The sequence below is a fragment of the Canis lupus genome, chromosome 23, assembly GCF_011100685.1.
Source record: "Canis lupus familiaris isolate Mischka breed German Shepherd chromosome 23, alternate assembly UU_Cfam_GSD_1.0, whole genome shotgun sequence".
In the NCBI taxonomy this organism is placed as follows: domain Eukaryota; kingdom Metazoa; phylum Chordata; class Mammalia; order Carnivora; family Canidae; genus Canis; species Canis lupus.
Genome location: NC_049244.1, coordinates 44,567,586 through 44,587,274, shown reverse-complemented (window position 1 = coordinate 44,587,274; position 19,689 = coordinate 44,567,586). Strand labels below are relative to the sequence as shown.

General features: G+C 38.3%; 1 protein-coding gene across 1 annotated transcript in view; it reads left to right on the top strand.

The window, feature by feature from the left end:
• The first annotated feature begins 3,979 nt into the window (after positions 1-3,979).
• The window catches only part of LOC611632 (ceruloplasmin-like), a 29,558-nt gene continuing 13,848 nt past the window's right edge, over positions 3,980-19,689 (top strand). The window contains exons 1-12 of the mRNA XM_038570192.1: positions 3,980-4,178; positions 5,013-5,263; positions 6,579-6,791; positions 7,275-7,445; positions 8,252-8,494; positions 10,886-11,051; positions 12,674-12,804; positions 13,166-13,306; positions 13,582-13,793; positions 15,772-15,922; positions 16,545-16,757; positions 19,171-19,378. Coding sequence (XP_038426120.1) covers positions 4,024-4,178; positions 5,013-5,263; positions 6,579-6,791; positions 7,275-7,445; positions 8,252-8,494; positions 10,886-11,051; positions 12,674-12,804; positions 13,166-13,306; positions 13,582-13,793; positions 15,772-15,922; positions 16,545-16,757; positions 19,171-19,378 — 2,255 coding nt within the window. The 5' untranslated portion in view covers positions 3,980-4,023. The remainder of the gene's footprint in view (positions 4,179-5,012; positions 5,264-6,578; positions 6,792-7,274; positions 7,446-8,251; positions 8,495-10,885; positions 11,052-12,673; positions 12,805-13,165; positions 13,307-13,581; positions 13,794-15,771; positions 15,923-16,544; positions 16,758-19,170; positions 19,379-19,689) is intronic.

Sequence of the window (19,689 nt, the reverse complement as noted above, 5' to 3'; positions counted from 1 at the left end):
GGGCATCTGGTCCATTATGGAGTCTACCCCATACTGTAAAAGCTTACAGTTTACATAGTTCTAAGTGTCTCACAGTGTCCTGTGAGAAGGGCACAGGGCTCTAGCCTAAGTGTACCTATCTGCCCCAGCTGCCAGTTACTCTACTGATTTAAACTCTTCTAATCTGGTTGATGGTTGCTCAGAGTTGCCCAGAGTAGCAGGTAGGGAGTTTGAATGTAGTAAGAATGTAGGTAGTAAGAATGTCCACCAAGCTTTGAGGTCTGGGTTTAAATTGGTAAGTTCTTTAAAAGCCCCCAAATTTTCATTTCCTCAACTCTAAACATCCCTTTCACAATTTGCTGACACAATTAAAGCTACTGTTTAGAAAGTGACGATCTGACTTTCAACAAATAGTGGTTATTGGTAGAAGAAATAGAAAGAATGAGAATGGATGTAAAAGTTGCTAACATCTTCCCCATTGTCTTTAAACCCCACATGATTGATATCCCATTGGTCTCCCTTGTTGGAAGATACAATTAAAGTTATATATTCTGATAAAAACTTAGCATTTATTGGTAATATAGAAGTATATATACTTAAACTATTGAAGCCAATTAATAACATCACATGGAAGAAACATTTGACTTGGAATCCAGTGATTTCTGTTTGAACCCTGGCACCATAACTTGGAAGCGTACATCCTGCAGTGAGTTACTAGACCCTCTGAGCTTTAGATACTTCATGTATTAAGCAGGTATAAGAGTAAGGGTGAGGGGGAGTGTTCTGAAGATTACATTTTGAAGAATAATGGTATTTTTATATATTATAAAGCTTTTTACAAACATAAGGTGCTAGTATCATTAGATCCTTATGCATATTTTTGTGTGCTCTCTTTCCTCTTAAATGGTTTTCAGCTGTGGAATGGAAAAACCAGGAAGGAATCCAAATTTTCCTCCAAGGTGTTTGAGCTTACACCTTTGGGCCAAATTCAACAAAGCTTAGCTAACTAAGTTGCCTTATGTTCTCGGGCTACCAACCAAGAATATAGTCAAATAATGGTGACCAACTTCAAATACTGCTGTGCCAAAAGACGGATCTATTGAGGACTATGCAGGAGGGAAGGACAGAAATTGTCATCTTGCCAAGCCATATTATATAATATTAGAGAAGAAAAAGTGCTTCCTTCCAATCTCACCTACCCACTGACTCACAAAAAAAAAAAAAAAAAAAAAAAAAGAGAGAAGAAGAACAACAAGAAGAAGCCAGTCTCCCTAGTCATTTGTTGAGAAGAAAAACACACAATGAATGTTTATCAACACCATTTTCATTGTCTGGGGGGAGGATGCTTCCCTTTCTTTAATAGACTGAAGGTAAGTCCTCATAGCAGCCCTGAGCTTCAATTGTTATTATCTTTGTGTTACAGATATGGGGACTGGGTTCAGAAGGATTATTCAAGTCATCCCAAATCACATAGCTAGTATACAGTGGAGCTGGGAACTGGGGATACATCTGTTTGATTTGAACAATGTAGACTTTACACTTCTTGGGGGTACTTAAAAAAAAAAGTCAGCTGAGTGGGTCTTCTATTATCCACATTCCAGAGTAAAATTAATGTTTCTGGGAGGATGAGGAAAGAAGTCACAGAATTTCAGGACAAAGGGATATTGAAAAGCCAATTTAAGGAATCCCGCCCTTCTGCCTGATGGATTCTTTCCCAGTTGCTGGGTAGGCCACAGTGATGAGGAAGGTGATTAGGTTGTTCCATATACAGAGCTAAATATGTGAGACTGTAGCTTCCAACTATGCAAATCCATGGATCTCCTCCTTGAGTCTAGAGAGCTAGTTTCTAACCCCTCTCTCTTGTGAGATCTACTATGTCTGGTCTGGGTCTTCTTCTCAACCCTTTCAACTGTTTTCCAAAGGGTGCCATTTGTGAAACTCTTCTTGATTTTCCTGTGGGTAGTTTTTCCACACACTAAGGTCCCTCCAGGTCTAGGTTTTCTGAATTCCTTCCAGCATCTGCTGGTGACGTTAAGACCTACCAAAGCAGTGGATTATTTACCTAACTTCTTTTTAAAACTCACCTACGAATTCACAAATGTGAATTTTTGTGACATAACAGCCCAGAAGTTTTTATTTCTGCAGAATTTAGTAACTGTTGCTTATAGGGAAGATTCAGAGCCTCATTATTTTTTAATCCAAGAAAGAAAAAAATGCAAATACTTTGTTGATTTTTAAATCAAGTAATATAGAAATGTATTCTCCTTATAAATAATAATTTAAATATTTTCCTTTAAATATAATCCTCTCTCTTCTCAGAGAAGAAGTTTTAAGTTTTTAATTTGATATGTGCCCTTCTGGGCACTTCCTTAAGTGTGTATAGACATCTATATGTATACCAGGAAAAATATTTTTTAATTTTGTGTGTTTTAAAACATAAATGAATTATATTCATAATAGAAAAAATGCTTCAATTAAAATGAAGGAAGTAGACTTCTAGGCAATGATATATAAAGGTCTCTAAGAAATGTAGTTGAGGAATAAAGGCAAGCTACAAAATAATACATGCCATATGATAGCCCTGCCTTAATATTTCTAAATGTGGATTTCAAACCTAAACAGAATACCACTCTAACTGTCGAAAGGCATTGTGGCTTTGCAACTGTAAAGTCTCAAACAAGACCTAACAGTGATAGATATCCCAGTATATGATGATACATAAATCAATGGCAAAGACTCTTTTTCCTTTCCTTGTGAACTGCAACTGTAGCCAAGCTACTCTATTTATTTGTTCCAAAAATTTTGACATTTAGTGATATTAATATGAGAGCTCAGGTTCGTCCTTTTTGGTTATGAATAGTTTCTTGACATTTCTAGAAGATATATAGAATAAAAAGAAGTAATTTCTAGGATTTATAACCTACTGAGTGTAGAGAAAATATGTGAAAATTTAAACAACAGTACAAAACTGTGAGGTTAATTGCCAGACCTGGACATAGCCGGTGAATTCAGAAACAGAAAGGTGTCTATAGGCTGAAATAATCAAGGAGAATCTACTGAAGAGGTAGAGTTTCAGGAATCTTGAAAAATGGGGAAAATTTGGATTAAACAAGGAAGGGAGAAGGAGAATGTGGAAATATCAGGCTGGGGAATGGGTGTGCATATGATCTGATGAATTCAGAAAGCTCACATTGTGGAAAAAGGAGGTAAATAATATTTATTAAATGCTGACTGTGTACCAGACTCCTTAGATGTCCCTGAGCTCCTCTATAATGTGTGCTGTTTTGTCTAATTTTCACAACTTCCAAGAGTGATTATCATTTTATAAGTGAAGAAATTGAGCTCCACAATTACACACAGGTTACACAGCTGGTAAATGGCAAAGTTAAGTTAGAGCTCTCTGATTCTGGGGTTCAGGTGTGCCCCCACCACCACCACCCTAGCCCCTCACTGTATCCACAATAAGTCAACTTCCCAGAAGGAAGGAGTCCTGTAAGTGAATTATGGAGATGAACGTGGAATATCAGATTGGGGCCTAGATTATGGAGCATCTTGAATCTCAACTAATTTGGAATAACTTAAAGTATTAAATGACAAAGACTTTAACATCTAGAGGACTGAATCATTAAAATTAACATGTAATGAAGAATCTGGGAATGGCATGTAGTAGAATGGACTGGAACAGTGAGAAAGGAGAGTCTGGAGAATAAACCAGAGATGATTCCTATAACCTAGGAAAAGATAATAATTGTCAGGGGATGATGGATGATTTGGGTAGCCCATTTATCCAGTAATTCAAGCAAGCTCTAATCCTGGCCAAGCACCCGTATTCTCTATGGGTTGGTTGCGAAACATTTCACCCAACCTGACTCAGAAAAACTAAATGCATTCAGAGTGGAAATGACGTATGTGTAGATGAAACACATGATGGGCTCTTATGCAACTCTGATTTATGTAAATGGACACAAACAAAGGAAGATAGCCTGGATTATAAAAGAAAGGCAGACATCACTCACTTAGGCTCTCCAGGCTTAGGGCTTGAAAATGAAGGCCCTTTTACCATTATTCTTTCTGGCTTTTATTAGTTCTCCAGGTTGGGCAAAAGATAGGCACTACAGTATAGGCATCAAAGAAACCACTTGGAACTACGCTCCTACTGGTAAAAATATGCTCAATGGGAAGCCTTTTTCAGAAGATCAGTAAGTAATCCCTTTGCAGTGAAATGGTTACTATCAGAAACAGGAGTTGGTAATGATTATTCATAAAATGCTGGTGAAGAATTTCCCACGATTGACACTTTAAGGACACATTTGCTATTAGAACTGCTTCCTTTGTTTCCTTGTAAGCATGGCATGGAAAGCAGATGTCGTTAGAAATCAGAAATTCTTCCTTCTTAGAATTGCTGCCACTCTTGTCATCATGACACCTTATTTTAGGGATCATCTCTACTTCTGCGTTTTCTCATCAATTTTGTTTGTGTGGGGGTCAAGATATAAATCAACACTCTTCCTTCTGAAATGGAGGGTATGACAGAGATTCTAACATTACAGCTGTGTTTCTTGATTTCTCTTTTCAAATATTTGGGAGGGAGAAATCTAGAGGTTACGCGTGGGGTTTGGATTTATCATGTTTGTTGGCCCAAATGACCCTAAGTCTACCAGCAAATCCACAAATCCATTTAAATGTGTAAACAATTCTAAGTCATGGGGATCAATCTAATGCTCCAGATCTAAAGTCCCCTTCAAGTGGGGTTATAAGCCTTTTTATGTGGCTCAGTATGAAGAATTTGGTAAGTCTTGTAAACAAAAATGCCAAGTTTATCACTTGCTACATTTGTATTTGATCCCTTCATCACAGACTCCAATGTTCTCCTTGCCTATAACACCTTTTTTGATTCCCTTCACATTTTCTCCAGTGGCTGAGACTGGAAACAGTCTTTAGTCTTTTAGTTTCAGTTGATTTAATCGTTTTGTTCTTTCCTGTCAAACTTTGTTAAAGTTCTCCCTTTTTGTTTCTTTGTTGATTTTTTACAGAGAGTTTCATTCCCACATATATCTACAACGAAGCCAAGACAGGATAGGATCTGTCTATAAAAAGGCTTTGTATTTTCAGTATACCAATGACACATTTCAAACAATCATTGAAAAGCCATCCTGGCTGGGATTTTTAGGTCCAATAATTAAGGCAGAGACTGGAGACATGATTTACGTTCATGTAAAAAATTTTGCTTCAAGAATATATAGTTTCCATCCTCATGGACTCACCTACACTAAAGACAATGAAGGTAAGTGGATCCTTTTTTCTTAAATTCCTGAGCCATTGCTAATGGGAAGTATTGACCCAATACCTCAGGGAAAGCAGGGTAATTATCAACTGGGAGTAGTTTGGGGTGAATACAGACTCTTCTTTTTGATGTCTTTAAAGCTTCAACCCAAGACAGTCCTTCTCCAATTTCTCATCTTGGGTAAGTACCCACCTTTGTGCAATTCCTAGGAAAGAAAACACACTTTTCGCCAACAATAATAATAATAACAATACAAACTAATGTAATTCATGGCTTAATGGATAAAGCATGGATCACATTCAATTTTTTTTTTTTTTTTTTTTTTTTTGTGGGAGACACTCATGAGCAAATGTTAGGTTGGCAGAAATCCTATTCTACCTCCACCTCATTTCATTTTCTAATGGATGGGGATTTTCCTCTTGAAAATATCAGTGTCAAGAGAAACCATTATTTTCCAGAAATACTATTCTACTCCCACCTCACTTTATTTCCCAATGGGTGAGGATTATCCTCTTGAAAACATCAGTGTCAAGAGAAATCATTATTTTCCAGACAGTTTTTGTCTGCTACACATCTACACTCACAGCTGCCTAAAAATATTGGGAAAAGAAAAGGAAAAGAAAGCCAACGAATAAGGTTTATGTTCAACATGGAGCAGAAGCATCCTGAAAGATGGGTAGATACGAGAGGTTGGCCATGCTTCAAAGTGTTCTATTGAATGTAGGAACTTTATTCATAGTTATGAGGACTCTAGCCTCAAGAGATAAAGATCTGAGGCAAAATTCTAGGAAAAGAAGAAAGAAAGAAGAGAAAGGCCCCAGACTCAGAACTGGGGTAATAGCTCAGGGTAACATATGCAATGCAGACGGCCACTTTTGGTTTCCAGTGGTCTACTTGGAGGACACATGAATGTCTCTTAATGCCCTGGGTCCCATGTCTGAAGAAAATATGGAAGGCAACTCTCGTGCCTAGATTTATGTATGTGAAGTCCAAGTATACAGTAGACAAACAGTAAATATTTTTGGAATCCATCAATGGATTCCACCATTGATGGATTCATTACATCAACAGTCTGTAATGATACTGCCTGTCTCATTCCAGTTTAGTCTAGAAACTAGACAAGCTGGGCATTCATGTGGAAGTCAGCTAAGGAAGAAGAGACAGGAGGCAGGAAAAAAGGAGGGAGAAATGCACACTTGATTCTAAAGATACAAATTAACCTACACTTATGGCTTAATACAGAAAGCATGAGTCACATTCAAAATAGTGTTTGCCCAGTGGTTACTGTGACCACAGTGTGGATTATGTTTTGTAGGCGCTCTCTATCCTGATAACACGACGGACGAGCAAAAGGAAGACGACCGTCTGCAGCCAGGGGCACGATACACTTACAAGTGGTATGTAGAAGAAAATCAGGGGCCTGGACCCAATGACAGTAACTGCGTGACAAGGATTTACCACTCCCATGTAGACACTCCAAAAGACGTGGCTTCGGGTCTCATTGGACCAATTCTGACTTGCAAAAGAGGTAACATGTTAAAACATGTTTTAAAAAATCTCATGGTAGCAATAGAACCAGAATAAGTGGGCTCTCCCCTGCTCTCCTAGTGGAGATGTTATCTATCAAATAAGCTCCATTTTCCACCTTGATCTTGATTTCCAGTCAAGAAAGTAAAGTTGCCCTCTCAGACTCTGAGCAGCGGATGGCGATGGTGAGTCCAAGACCTCTGTTCAAGTCCAGTGATGCAGGTTGGTCACTAGGTGGTAGTCCAACCCAGCAGACTTCACTTTAGCCAACTTCTCCCCAAATGACTGACCCCTTTCTTGTATAGAGGAGAGTTGAATCAGCAGAGTAGAAGAAAGTAGGAAGAGGAGAGAGGCCGTGGGCCTGTTCCTTAGAGTTCTGTCCCTCGGTGTGCAAGATTAAGTTGAATCAGTTAGAATCACCGGTTTATTTCATAGCAAAAATAATTGGTGCAAAGAGCAAGTTTTGTTGTTCTTAATGTTTCAGGCACGCTGGATGGAGACATGGAAAAAAATATCGACAGATCTTATGCTTTGCTGTTTTCTATAACTGATGAAAACAAAAGCTGGTATATCAATGACAATATTAATACATATACTGAATCCGGCAAAGTTAATGCCAGTGATCCTGACTTCAAGGAGAGCAACCTCATGCACTGTAAGATTAAAGAAAGCTTTCCTATTCAGAATATCCTATAACTCTAACTTCTGTGATTCTACTTAGTGATTTTCTTTTGTTCAAGTTTGTGTGGTTGAGTTTACGTTTTCCAGTCTTTCACTCAGGTTATTGCTGGTTGATATGCAAGGCAGCTAGTAAATCTTGCTGGTTTGCAAAGTTTCGTAGCATGTAAAGTTAGGTAGATGCATTAGTTTTCTGAAGTCCGATCTTGATCAAAAGTAGATGGTAAAAACAGGAAAGATGTAATTTTAAGGTGATAAAATCTTATGGAAGAATAAAAACATAACGGAGCAGATATTCAATGAAAATGTGTTTCTAAAAGAAAAATGCGTTTCTATATAGGATTTTTCAGAAAAGATACTCTTATTCTCTCAGTCATCCATCCTTATTCTCTGCTTTCTGGGACTTAGATTCTTTTTATTCTTTTCCCCTCATCTCTGCTCTCTGACTTTCAGCTCACTTTTCCTCCTCTTGCCTGTAACTCTTTATGCTCTTAAGACTTCTAATTAGATACAAAATTATGGCCTTTTCTTGTGTGAAAGACCAATCAAATCCCATGGTAGATTATGTATGAGAATAAAGTTGCCATTATGAGGTTTAAGAGGAAGTGTGCAGAATGTGCAGCATATGGTCCTCATCTACTGTGAAAAATTAGTCATGTTTGTTTCGTGGGCTCAGTCAGTAGAGCTTGCAACTCTTGATATCAGGGTCATGAGTTCAAGCCCTGTGTTGGGGGTAAAGTTTACTTGAAAAATAAATTAAATAAAACATATATTTGTTTTCAGCGGTAAATGGATATATGTACGGAAATCTGCCCAATCTCACCATGTGTGCTGAGGACAGGGTCATGTGGCATTTTGTTGGCATGGGTGGTGTGTTGGACACACACCCCATCTATCTGCACGGACAAACTCTGATATCTCGGAATCACAGAAAGGACACCATTACCGTCTTCCCTGCTTCGCTGCAAGAAGCCTTCATGGTAGCCAAAGGCCCTGGAGAGTGGAAGCTGAGATGTCAGATACATGGTAGGAATTTATGACCTTTACACAGAACTTTCAAGGTTACAACCCATCACAAACGCCTTGTCTTCCAAATGGAAAAACTGATTTCTAGGAAGGTGATGGGATTGCTTTTTTGGAAAGTCAGTGATGGGATCAGAACTAGAACCCAGGTCTCTGACAAATAACACCATAATAATGAACCCTTCTAGGTATATCAGGGTGTTTTGTTTTATTTTTACAAAAAAATTTTTATACTTTTTAGCCGGTGAGCCCTACAGAAAGGCTGAATGTCAGAGCAGGTATTTTTACTGTTTATTTTTAGGTGAGGTAATGAGTTTCAAGAGGTTAAAACACTGTCCAAAACCCTATAAGAAGAATTGCCAGGATTCTTGCGGGACCAAACAATACTAATCCAGAACTCAAGAAACCTCTGTATTTTCATTTATTTCCCTCTTCAGTCAACACTCTCCACTGAATAATACAATGGCCAGTTATGAAGTTATTAATCTTTTCTAAACTTAAATGTGACCAAACTCTACATACAATCATGCAAATGTTTTCTTACCTTTTCAATCGAAAAACATGGTTTTATTAGAACCGAAGAATTTAACTTTTTTGTGTACGAAAATGGGGTTTACTTTTGTGATCAAATCTGTCTTCTTAGTCCCATACTTTGGTTAGAATCATGCTTCCACTAATTATTTAAATAAGTACACAGCAAGTAGTTATCAGGACTTCCTGTGTGCTGGAGCCCTCCCAGCGCTCTGGGGAAAAGGAGAACCCCTTGCAGCTACTGCAACTCGAGGACTGAATTTAATAGTAAAAAATCTCTCACTTAAAAAGAAATATCATTTTCAGGTGAAAATGTATGCTCAGCCCGACTCTTCCGATTTACTTACTTTGCAGATGGTGACTTCATGCCAGGTCTGGCCCTCAACTCTGCAGTAGGGTCAGCCCTAGGCACAATTGAGAAACTTCTGAGAGTTCCTTGGCTGATCTGATTGACTCCATAGCTTTCTCGTGTGTTTCATTCTCTTCCTGTATCCTCGAGTTGTGTGTGGTTTTTCAAATTTACTTCCACCCTGTTTAAAATTTTTATTTAAAATTTATTAAATTTAAAATAAAATAAAATAAAATTTATTAAATTTTTATTTTATCTTACTAGTAATCACAGGAATACATGACTAGACTTTGCCTGGAAAGAAAGGAAGGATGGAAAGAGGAAGGAATAAGGTAGGGGGAGAAGTAGGAGGAGGACAGAAGACAGAAGAAGTAAAAATCTAATGTGATGTGTGGGAGTCAGCTCACATCAGCGCAAGAGGGCTGATAGTTAAGTCAGTCAGCTGGTAAACTCTGGAACTTCAAATTGGCCATGGTGGGAGTGTTTAGACCACAAAAATTAGCAAATAAATCAAATATTGTGTTTTTTTGTCTTTAGAGAGCTGGTTTAAGAACAATACCATTAGTCCAACCCTCCCATCGCCATCCTCGTTCCTCCCCAGAGAGTAAATACTGGGTGTGAGTACTTGAACACCTGTTTACTATGCATTCTCACATAATATACAAGAACATATAGAAACAAAAACACATTGCTATATTTCGTTTTGTTTTACATAAGTAGATCACTCTGCATAAAATTTTCTGCTGTTGCTTTCTTCACTCTTCATTATGTTTTGAAATCTTTTCCATGACATTCCCCATACATCTAACTTCTTTTACACTGTTGTATAGTTTTCCACATTGGGGATGTATCCTAAGTTATTTACCCATCTGCCTACCGATAGATATTTAAATTGCTTTCACATTTTTTGCATTAACATCTTTTTATTGGATCTTTTTATATATGTGCAAATATTTCTCTTGGTGACTACCAAGGATTGAAATTATGTAATGGAAGGTTTGTAGTTTTAACAAATGCTGCCAGATTGCCTTCCAAAACGTCTATCCTAGTTTACACTCCCACCGACAGTGCTCTGAAATCAAAGCACAGGACTGATGCCCTCATGGAAAGGTACCTGCCTTGATTTTCTTCCTGCCTGCCGACTAGTTAATCTAATAAATCAGCTAATTCATTAGCGGCCAATGGTAGTAATTTCGTATCCCTGAGGAGAGTTGTTTTTGGCCAAATAGACTCTAAAATTCTTCATGGTAGACAGGCACCGTCTTCATCTAGGGACTGGTCCAATGCTGGTGATTATTCTCCGGTAATATGTATTCCTCTAATGTTCATCTTCACATCGTGCTTTTCTGTATTTGTTTCATACGTTTTAGGTTATTACACAGATTCCATAAGTAAAATGCATCCAATATCTCAAAAAAGAAAAAGTTGCAGTATTGTTGGTTAAAATATAAAATATGTGTGGAATAAGAGAAATGTCTTAGTAACAATCTCTACTTGGGTTTACTGTTTTCCAGATAGTATACAGGCCTTTTTCAACGTAAGGAATTGTCACAAATGTTCAAAACACATTACTGCGACACATGTTGTATATTACTATATTGCTGCTGAAACAATTGTTTGGAACTATGCTCCCTCTGGTGTAGACTACTTCACTAAAAAAAATTTAACAGCAGCTGGAAGGTAATAATTCAGTGATTGAAATATTTATGATTAAATAAAGATAATGGAACTTTTTTGTAACCAGCTACTCCTGAAAAGGATTTAGGCATCTTATAATTAAAATATATTGATAAAACAAGGATAGAAAAATAATTATTATTAGTTTTTTAAGATTTTATTTATTTATTCATGAGAGACACACACAGAGAGAGAGAGAGGCAGAGACACAGGCAGAGGCAAAAGCAGGCCCCATGTGGGGAACCCGACCTGACGTGGAACTCGAACCCAGGACTCCAGGATCACGCCCTGAGACACAGGCAGCACTAAACCACTGAGCCACCCAGGGATCCCCCCAAAATAATTATATCAATAATTAGAAAATACCGAATCTAAGGATCATTACCACACACAATTTTTCTCTAAATGTCTCAATAGCCAGTGCAAAATAAAACACACAGCTCATTTTTTTCCTAGCAATAAATTAATTTTATTAAATTAAATTTAAATTGATTTATTATATATAGTTCTGAGACATAGTGGATAATGTTATCAATAACAATTTTATAAAAATTCAAAAACATTCCTCATGCATAATTTATGCTTTCCTGCTAAGATCTGAAGATATAATTAATTTCCACTGATATTTTTTATTACTTTTTTTACTCTTTCCTGTGACTATTTTAGTAACCAAAAACTAAGACCAAAATATATTACTGTGGCATCATAATTTAAAAGTGCTCAAAAAGTTTTTCTGATAGTCCAACGGTTATAATTATATCTGCCAACTCAAAGATTACAAGAATTTTAATCCTTCTAGTCTATTGTATGAAAGTTATATGTCAGAAAATATCAAGTTCTAAAATCACCAGGCAATGTTTCCCATGGTATTTATTTTTCTCTAATTTACCCGCAGAAAATTTGAGAAAACTGAGAATGTTATATCAAGTGAATATTTATTCTCTTATATTTTAAGTTCATCAATAAATTTTTCATTCTGTGTGATGGAAATTTTGTATTAACTGTATGAAGGGTATCTGGGCTTAGAGCAAAAATTAGATTCAGAGTTAGGTACAACTCTCATTTTATATCGACTAAAATAAGTATGAAGTAATAGATTTTTTTTCAGCTTGCTTGATTGTCCTGGCTATGGAATTCTACTACTACTTCACTGCTAGGGATCACTTTTTCTCAGGGGACTCCATTTAATTTTATTGTAATATAATTTTAAAATAAGAATGACATCTCCGATCTTAATATTCTTGGATCTCAGCACATAGTTGTTTTAGAGGTGGTGTTTGTGACTACCTGACTGAAAAAATACCCTTTGCTTCAGAAGAAAGTATGTGGATAAACCACCAGGTAGACAGACATGAGTTCTCGTGTACACATGCATAGATAAAAGACTGAAAAGAAATCCACAGAAAGTGTTGCAGTGGTTATATGCAGATAATGGGATTCTGAAGATTTTAATTTGGGGGGGGTCAGTTTTCTTCTTATTTTCCAAATTTTCAATGATGAGCATGCACTGTTTCTGTAAATAAATTACAAGTAATTTAAAAACAGATGTATGTAGATTCTGGCCTTCTTTCCGAATGATCACTGTTAATTGAAAAGTCCTTTGCCTGTTTACTTTCTCTGCACAGTGAATCTCAGCTGTATTTTGAAAAAAGCCCAACTAGAATTGGAGGAACTTACAAAAAACTAGTTTACCGTGAATACACAGATGCTTCCTTCCAAAAACAGAAGGCGAGAGAAAAGCACCTTGGAATCCTTGGTAAAATTCTCTTTATAGCATAAACATCATTTATACATATCCTGTGCAATCAAAATGGTGTTCACATCTCACAGTTTTAGAGATTTCAGCTGTCATCTTATAACCTTATGGAAACAATACACTCTGATTCACCTAATGTTAAACTACATTCTTTTGTTCCTATATATCCAATAAGATTAAGATATTCATGTGATCTCAAGTGATGTCCTAAGACCCGGAACCATCTAGAGCTCTTGCAGTTGGATGCATCTCTGGTTCATGGCATCATCTCTTTGTTCCTAGAAGAAAGTCACTCAAGTAACACACCTGACAATTATGTCTGTGAAAACTGAGCACAATTACCAGTTCTGTTGGTTTCTAGGCCCTATTATTAAGGCAGAAGTGGGACAGATCATCAAGATCACTTTTTATAACAAGGCTTCCGTGCCACTCAGCATTCACCCTCATGGACTACGTTACAACAAGAACAACGAGGGCTCGTTCTACAAAACCCCTGGAAGACGTAAGTAGCACTCGAGGGAACCCAAGCAAGCCACACTGCAATATGACGTCAGCTAGAAAGTAAAATTCCTCCTCAAGTCATTATGCAGCCCACTTTTCAATTCATAACAGCTCTGTGTCCTTATTATGGTGGTAATTTCTTCAGCCCCTTTCAGCTGTCACCCAAAGGTGCTCCAAGGTGAGCCAGATACAGTGCTTGCTCTCAGAGATCGCACAGTCTAGACTAGGGCACTTCTGGTCCTAGGTCCTATTTCTAAAATATTCATTTCTTACTAGGTACTCCTCCACCCTCCTCACATGTAAATCCTGGGAGGACATTTGTCTATACGTGGGAAATTCCAAGAGACGTGGGTCCTACCTCCACGGATCCCAACTGCCTGACCTGGTTATACTATTCCTCGGTAAATATGACAAAAGATGTCAACAGTGGCCTTGTAGGGCCTCTCCTCGTGTGCAGAAATGGAACTCTTGGAAAGAATGGCAAACAGGTGAGTCATGGACCTATGTCCAGATATGCCTTGGTGAGAGGTTGCCTGAGACAGAACTACAGAGGAAAAACAATGCGGCAATGGGCAGTTTCAATTTCTTCTGTGTGCTGATTCTCACGTTCTCTCGTTTTCTCAACTTCAGACCTGTATCTTTCTCTACCCAATGAGCCCTCACCCTAGCATGTTCCAGACACCTTGAATTCCTCTTGACTGCTTGATCTCTTCCTCTCCCTCCAGACAACCACTGCCTGCCTCTCTCTCCTCTACTCTGTCTCTTAGTTGATGACTCCACCCAAGCTAGGACTTCCATCAACAACTCCTTTCTCACCTCCAACATTTAGTCACCAAACTCCCAATATCATTGCCTTATTTGAGGGACCATCACCTCTTTCTGAATTCCTTTAACCTTCTCACTCCCATTTCTACTCTCACCTTATTTCAACATAGCTCCAGATCCCTTCCTTTCAAATCCAACAATAGCACTCTCTACACGAAAAATTCCTCTGCAGTTCGTGGACTCTGAAGTCAGCACATCAGACCCTGTTGATCCCTCCAGATTCATGCCTTGTGTGCAATTCTGGTTCTGCTGCAGAACTGGCTTGTTAGTCCCTGAGTAAGAAAGGCTAATTTACATCTCTTTGATTTTGTCCTCTTCTTTCTCTCCGGACTCACCTTTCCTCACTGCTTTTGCCCGTTAAAAGGGGAGATGTTTTTATTTTTTATTTGTTAAGATTTTATTTATTTATTTGAGAAAGAGAGTATAAGCAGAGGGAGGGGCAAATGGAGAGGGAAATATACCCAGGAATCTTTTTTTTTTTTTAAGATTTTTTTTTTATTCATGAGAGGCACACAGAGAGAACCAGAGACATAGGCAGAGGGAGAAGCAGGCTCCCTGTAGGGACCCCAATGCAGGGCTCGACCCCAGGTTCCCGGAATCACAACTTAAGCCAAAGGCAGATGCTCAACATTGAGCCACCCACGTGCCCCAAAAGGGGAGACGTTTTTAAAACTCCTACTGAAGGTCCCTTCCTGCCCTTCAGACAATATTCACTGACTAAAGTGGTTTCTGCAGGTTACCATAGTTCCCTGTGTATTTTTTCTATTGGAACACTTATCTATTCAATTATATTTGTCAGCCTTTCTGTCCCACTAGACCATAAATTCCTTGAAACCATACACAAGGTTTTGTTAATTTTTTGTAATAATCACAGCCCCTCTCTGGCATGTAGTAGGTACTCAATAAATGTTTGAGGAATGAATTTCCCTTGTTCCCCATTCACAAGTGATCTAATATCCAATTTCTTTTTTGCATTTGTAATTTATAAGGTAATAAAGCCTAATAAATCTCCCCAAATAAATATATATATAACTGAATGTATATTTTATTTGAAAATGACTGGGTGGCAGGCACTGAGGGGGGCACTTGACGGGATGAGCACTGGGTGTTATTCTGTATGTTGGCAAATTGAACACCAATACAAAATAAATTTCTTATTAAAAAAATAATAAATAAAAAATCATAATCAGAAAAAAAGAAAATGAGATGATATATTAACAGGCATCCACAGAATAGAAGCATTACAAATCTCATAATTCTTATAGTACATATATAATTTCTTCATAAATGCTAAAAATGCAGACTTTCTAGAATTGAAAACATTTTATTTAACTCACTTTCTACAAAGCATCCTATGAAAAGCCACTATAATCGCCTATGATCATACAGTTTAATGAAGTTCAGCAGTATGAATTCCCAGAGTAAAAGCTTTATATGAAAACAGCTGTAGATAATTCTCCTAACTTCATTCTGTGATCAATCCATTCAGTGGGATTCATGCCTTTATCCATGCTGGGGTTTTCCAGGAGTATCAAAAAACTTTGTATAGGAAATCCTGTATGCAGATCAACTATCTGACTAGATCTTGTATACAAAGCATTAAGATTTGGGGGCTATTTCTTTTTCTATTCTTATTCACAGAAAGGAAAAGACAAAGAGTTTTACCTGCTTGCCACGATATTTGATGAAAATGAAAATTATCTCTTGGATGAAAATATCAAAACATTTATCAAAAACCCTGAAAATGTGAATAAAAAGGATCCAGACTTCAAAGAGTCCAACAAGATGCACTGTAAGGGAACATACAATTTACAAGATACACATATTAAGCACTTGTTTTATTTCATTATGTCTAAAGAATTACAGATTAAAAAAGACCTACATTTTTGCCCCCAAGGGCTGACTAATATGTTTCACGTTTATTTTAAAGATAATTTCTGAATAAAAATATTATCTACTAGGATGATTATGTTACATGCAGTTTACTGAATATTTAACAATGTCTTGTTGGTGGACTATATTGTTTAGCTATTACTAAATGTGAGGTAGAAAAGTCATGTATTTTTCTACTGTCAAATTAATGACATAGGTGGGTGGAATGTTTATTGAGTTGGTTAGTTAGCTGACTGGTTGTTTGGTTGGTTTTTGAAGACTGCAAGTGTAGGGGGAAAGGTCTAGAGTCTAGAGACTCGGACTCTGATCTTAACTGTTCCAAGTATTAGCTTAATGACACTGGACAAGTAATTGCTTCTTTGGCATTAGTTTCTTCGTATCTAAAAGGAAGGAGTTAATTCAGATAATCTTGAGATTCTTACATGATTGAGCTGCCTTATGATTAATCCTTTGTGGAATTTGAAGGGATGCCAATTATAAAAAAATTAAATATTCTTTTCTTTGTCACAAATGTCTTCTAGCCATAAACGGATACATGTATGGAAATCTGCCTGGATTGGATATGTGCTTAGGAGACAACGTTTCATGGCACGTTCTTAGTGTGGGATCCGTAAAAGACTTACATGGGATATATTTTTCAGGAAATACCTTTACTTCCTTAGGATCAAGGGATGACACCATAGCTCTGTTTCCCCACACCTCCCAGACACTTTTTATGACACCCGATTCCATAGGTAAGTAGTAGATCTTCTCTTTTAGACTGAAACATGTCAAGATTATGAAAAGCAGTGTCTTTACATGCGCTGAATATTGTTTGTACAGAAAAAAAGGAACTCATATGTAAGCAATACTTAAAAAGCCTTTCCCCTGCTCCATTTAATTTATAGGAGCGGTAATATAGCATTTCCCAGGTCACAAAATCACCTTCACCCCTCTCGGTTTTCTCTTCCTGGCCTCCAGACTCTAAATCAACCCACACTCCTCAAAAGTGATGAAGATTTTTTTTTTTAAATCTGCTTTCACTCTATTATCTACTCCATTTCTTATTCTTCTATCCATTTGTTTCCCAGACCTGCCTTCTGCTTTTGCCTTTTCTCTAGCCCTCTCCTTGCTGGCTTAGCATTCTAGGGAAATGTTCTCATTTCAGTGAGGTCAATTGCTGGGGCAAAATTTTTTTAAAAGGCACCCCCTATTAGAAAATTGCTAGAGGGGATCCCTGGGTGGCGCAGCGGTTTGGCGCCTGCCTTTGGCTCAGGGTGTGATCCTGGGGACCCGGGATCGAATCCCATGTCGGGCTCCCAGTGCATGGAGCCTGCTTCTCTCTCTGCCTCTCTCTCTCGCTGTGTGCCTATCATAAATAAAAAATTAAAAAAAATTTTTTAAAAAGAAAGAAAATTGCTAGAGGCATCAGAGGAGCCTCCCCTCTGCTCTGAGCTTAATACCACCGTTTGTAAAATAGGGATTGCAATATTTTACAATCCACAAAAAGGAATAGACAGGGAGCAGGTGAGATAGATGTAGCACAAAATGCCTGGCATATGTTAGATGTTCAATAAAATCTTAGTTCCTTCGTTTATCCTGCAGATACACCTTCACCAAAATCAAATAAATAAATAAAATAAAAGTCCATACATCTTGGTCAAAAGCTAGTGGCACCAAATCAAACGCTGGCTATACAATAAGCTAGCTACTCCATAAATGCCACAGATTGGTATCTGAATTCTTTGTGACACCACAGATTCATTTGATTACATTTTCTATGTTTAAAAAGTTTTTCTTTTACTTTTCAAATAAATAGAACCTGTGATTAAGAGCACTGGCTCTCCTCTCTGCCCTGTGCCCTCGTTAGGTGGCAAGCAGTTTCCTGCCTCTGCCCGCCCCACTTCTTCCTCTCCTTTCCCTTGGAGACGTTTTCCTGGACTTAAAAAAAAAAAAAAAAAAAGAAAGAAAGAAAGAAAGAAAGAAAGAAAGAAAGAAAGAAAGAAAGAAAGAAAGAAAGAAAAAAGAAAAAGAAAAAATATTGCTGTGCTCGTCATCTCTTTCCTTAACAATATCAGCTGCAGTAAAAGTGTGGAGACACCTGCTATGTGTCAAGTGCTGTGCTACATGGGCGTCAGTTCATTCTAAACAAATACTTCTTCCCAAACCCTTGAGTCTGACGGGTTGATCCTTGCCAGTCTTCCTGAAAGACAACCTGAATTCAGGTGGAATTTACTGGTAGGAACCAGGCTGGAGTTTTTTCACTGTGGTCATTGCCTGGGGATTTGAAAGTGTGATTCTGAGGCTTTCTACTTCCTGTCACCACCCCGTCACCACCCCACTGCTGCCACTCCGATCCAAGCTGCACCATCGCTCATGGATTACCCTCTCAGCATCCTAACAGTTCTCGTTCCTTCCACGCTTGCCCACTACCATCCGTTCTCAGCACAGCTGTCAGTGTCCCTATCACTCATCAGCTCAAAATCCCACAATGGCCCCCCATTTCACAGAGCTACAGGCTTTCAGTGGCCCCCAGGCCCCCACCCCTCCCACCTGCACCAAGTTTGTCTCCTCTCCCACTTGCTCACTCCACTCCAGACACACAGGCCTCTTGAATGGTCTGCACACACGCCAAGCAGGCCCTCAGCTTGGGGATTTTGCTGTGTGTTTCCTCTACCTGGATTGCTCTTTCCCTGGGCCCAACACTCACTTCTCATCTTTGTCCAAGTGTCACCTCCCATCAAGGCCTACCTTGATCATCCCATAATATATTGCTCATTGCTCCCTGGAACTTCCCCCCGCCCCACCCCACCCCGCCCAGGATTCTCAATCCTTCTGACATGGTTCTGCCTTTCTCTTTAATCCATAGCGCTCATCAGCCTCCAACCTATGAAAACATCACCTGCTATGTCTTGTTTATCTCGACAATACCCACCATGCAATATAAACCCCAAGGGCAAGCATTTTCTTAACCATTTTGCTCACTGGTGTTTCCCAAGTGCCTAGAACAAGCCTGGCATGAAGAAGTATCTGTCAAATTAAGGGAAAAAAGAATCAATGGACTATCCTACTATATTACATTTGGGAGTATATGTCTTACAGATGACTTCTTAGAGAAAAGAAATCTCAATGCAAAGCTTTATGCATTCTTTTCTTACTCATCTTTAGGAACTTTTGATGTGGTTTGTATAACGACAGAGCACTATGAAGGAGGCATGAAACATAAATATGACGTGAGGCAATGTGCGGAGTCAAACCCTGATCAAACACAGTATGAGGAAGCGAAAACCATTTATATCGCTGCGGAGGAAATTGTGTGGGATTATTCTCCTAGCAGGAAGTGGGAGAAACGACTGCAGCATTTACAAGGAGAGAAGTATGGCAATAACTTCCGTCTCTAACCAACAGGAGTTCTTTCTGGGAGTCCTCCACCCTCTCTTTCCAGCCTTACAAAAATGTGTGAACGTGTGTGCATGTGTTGTGTATTTGTTTGCTATGTGAGTGATGGGTGTGTGCGTGGTAGGTTTGAGGATGCTTAGGATTCATCCCATTACAAATAACTTCACAATGTATCTGTGTGTCTTACCTTCAATTATAAATGGCTTCAATTCTTTCTAAAAATCTGCGTCACTTACTTCTGTGCTTTATTTCTTGCTGTGTTTCTTTTCATTCCTTGCATCCAGTCTG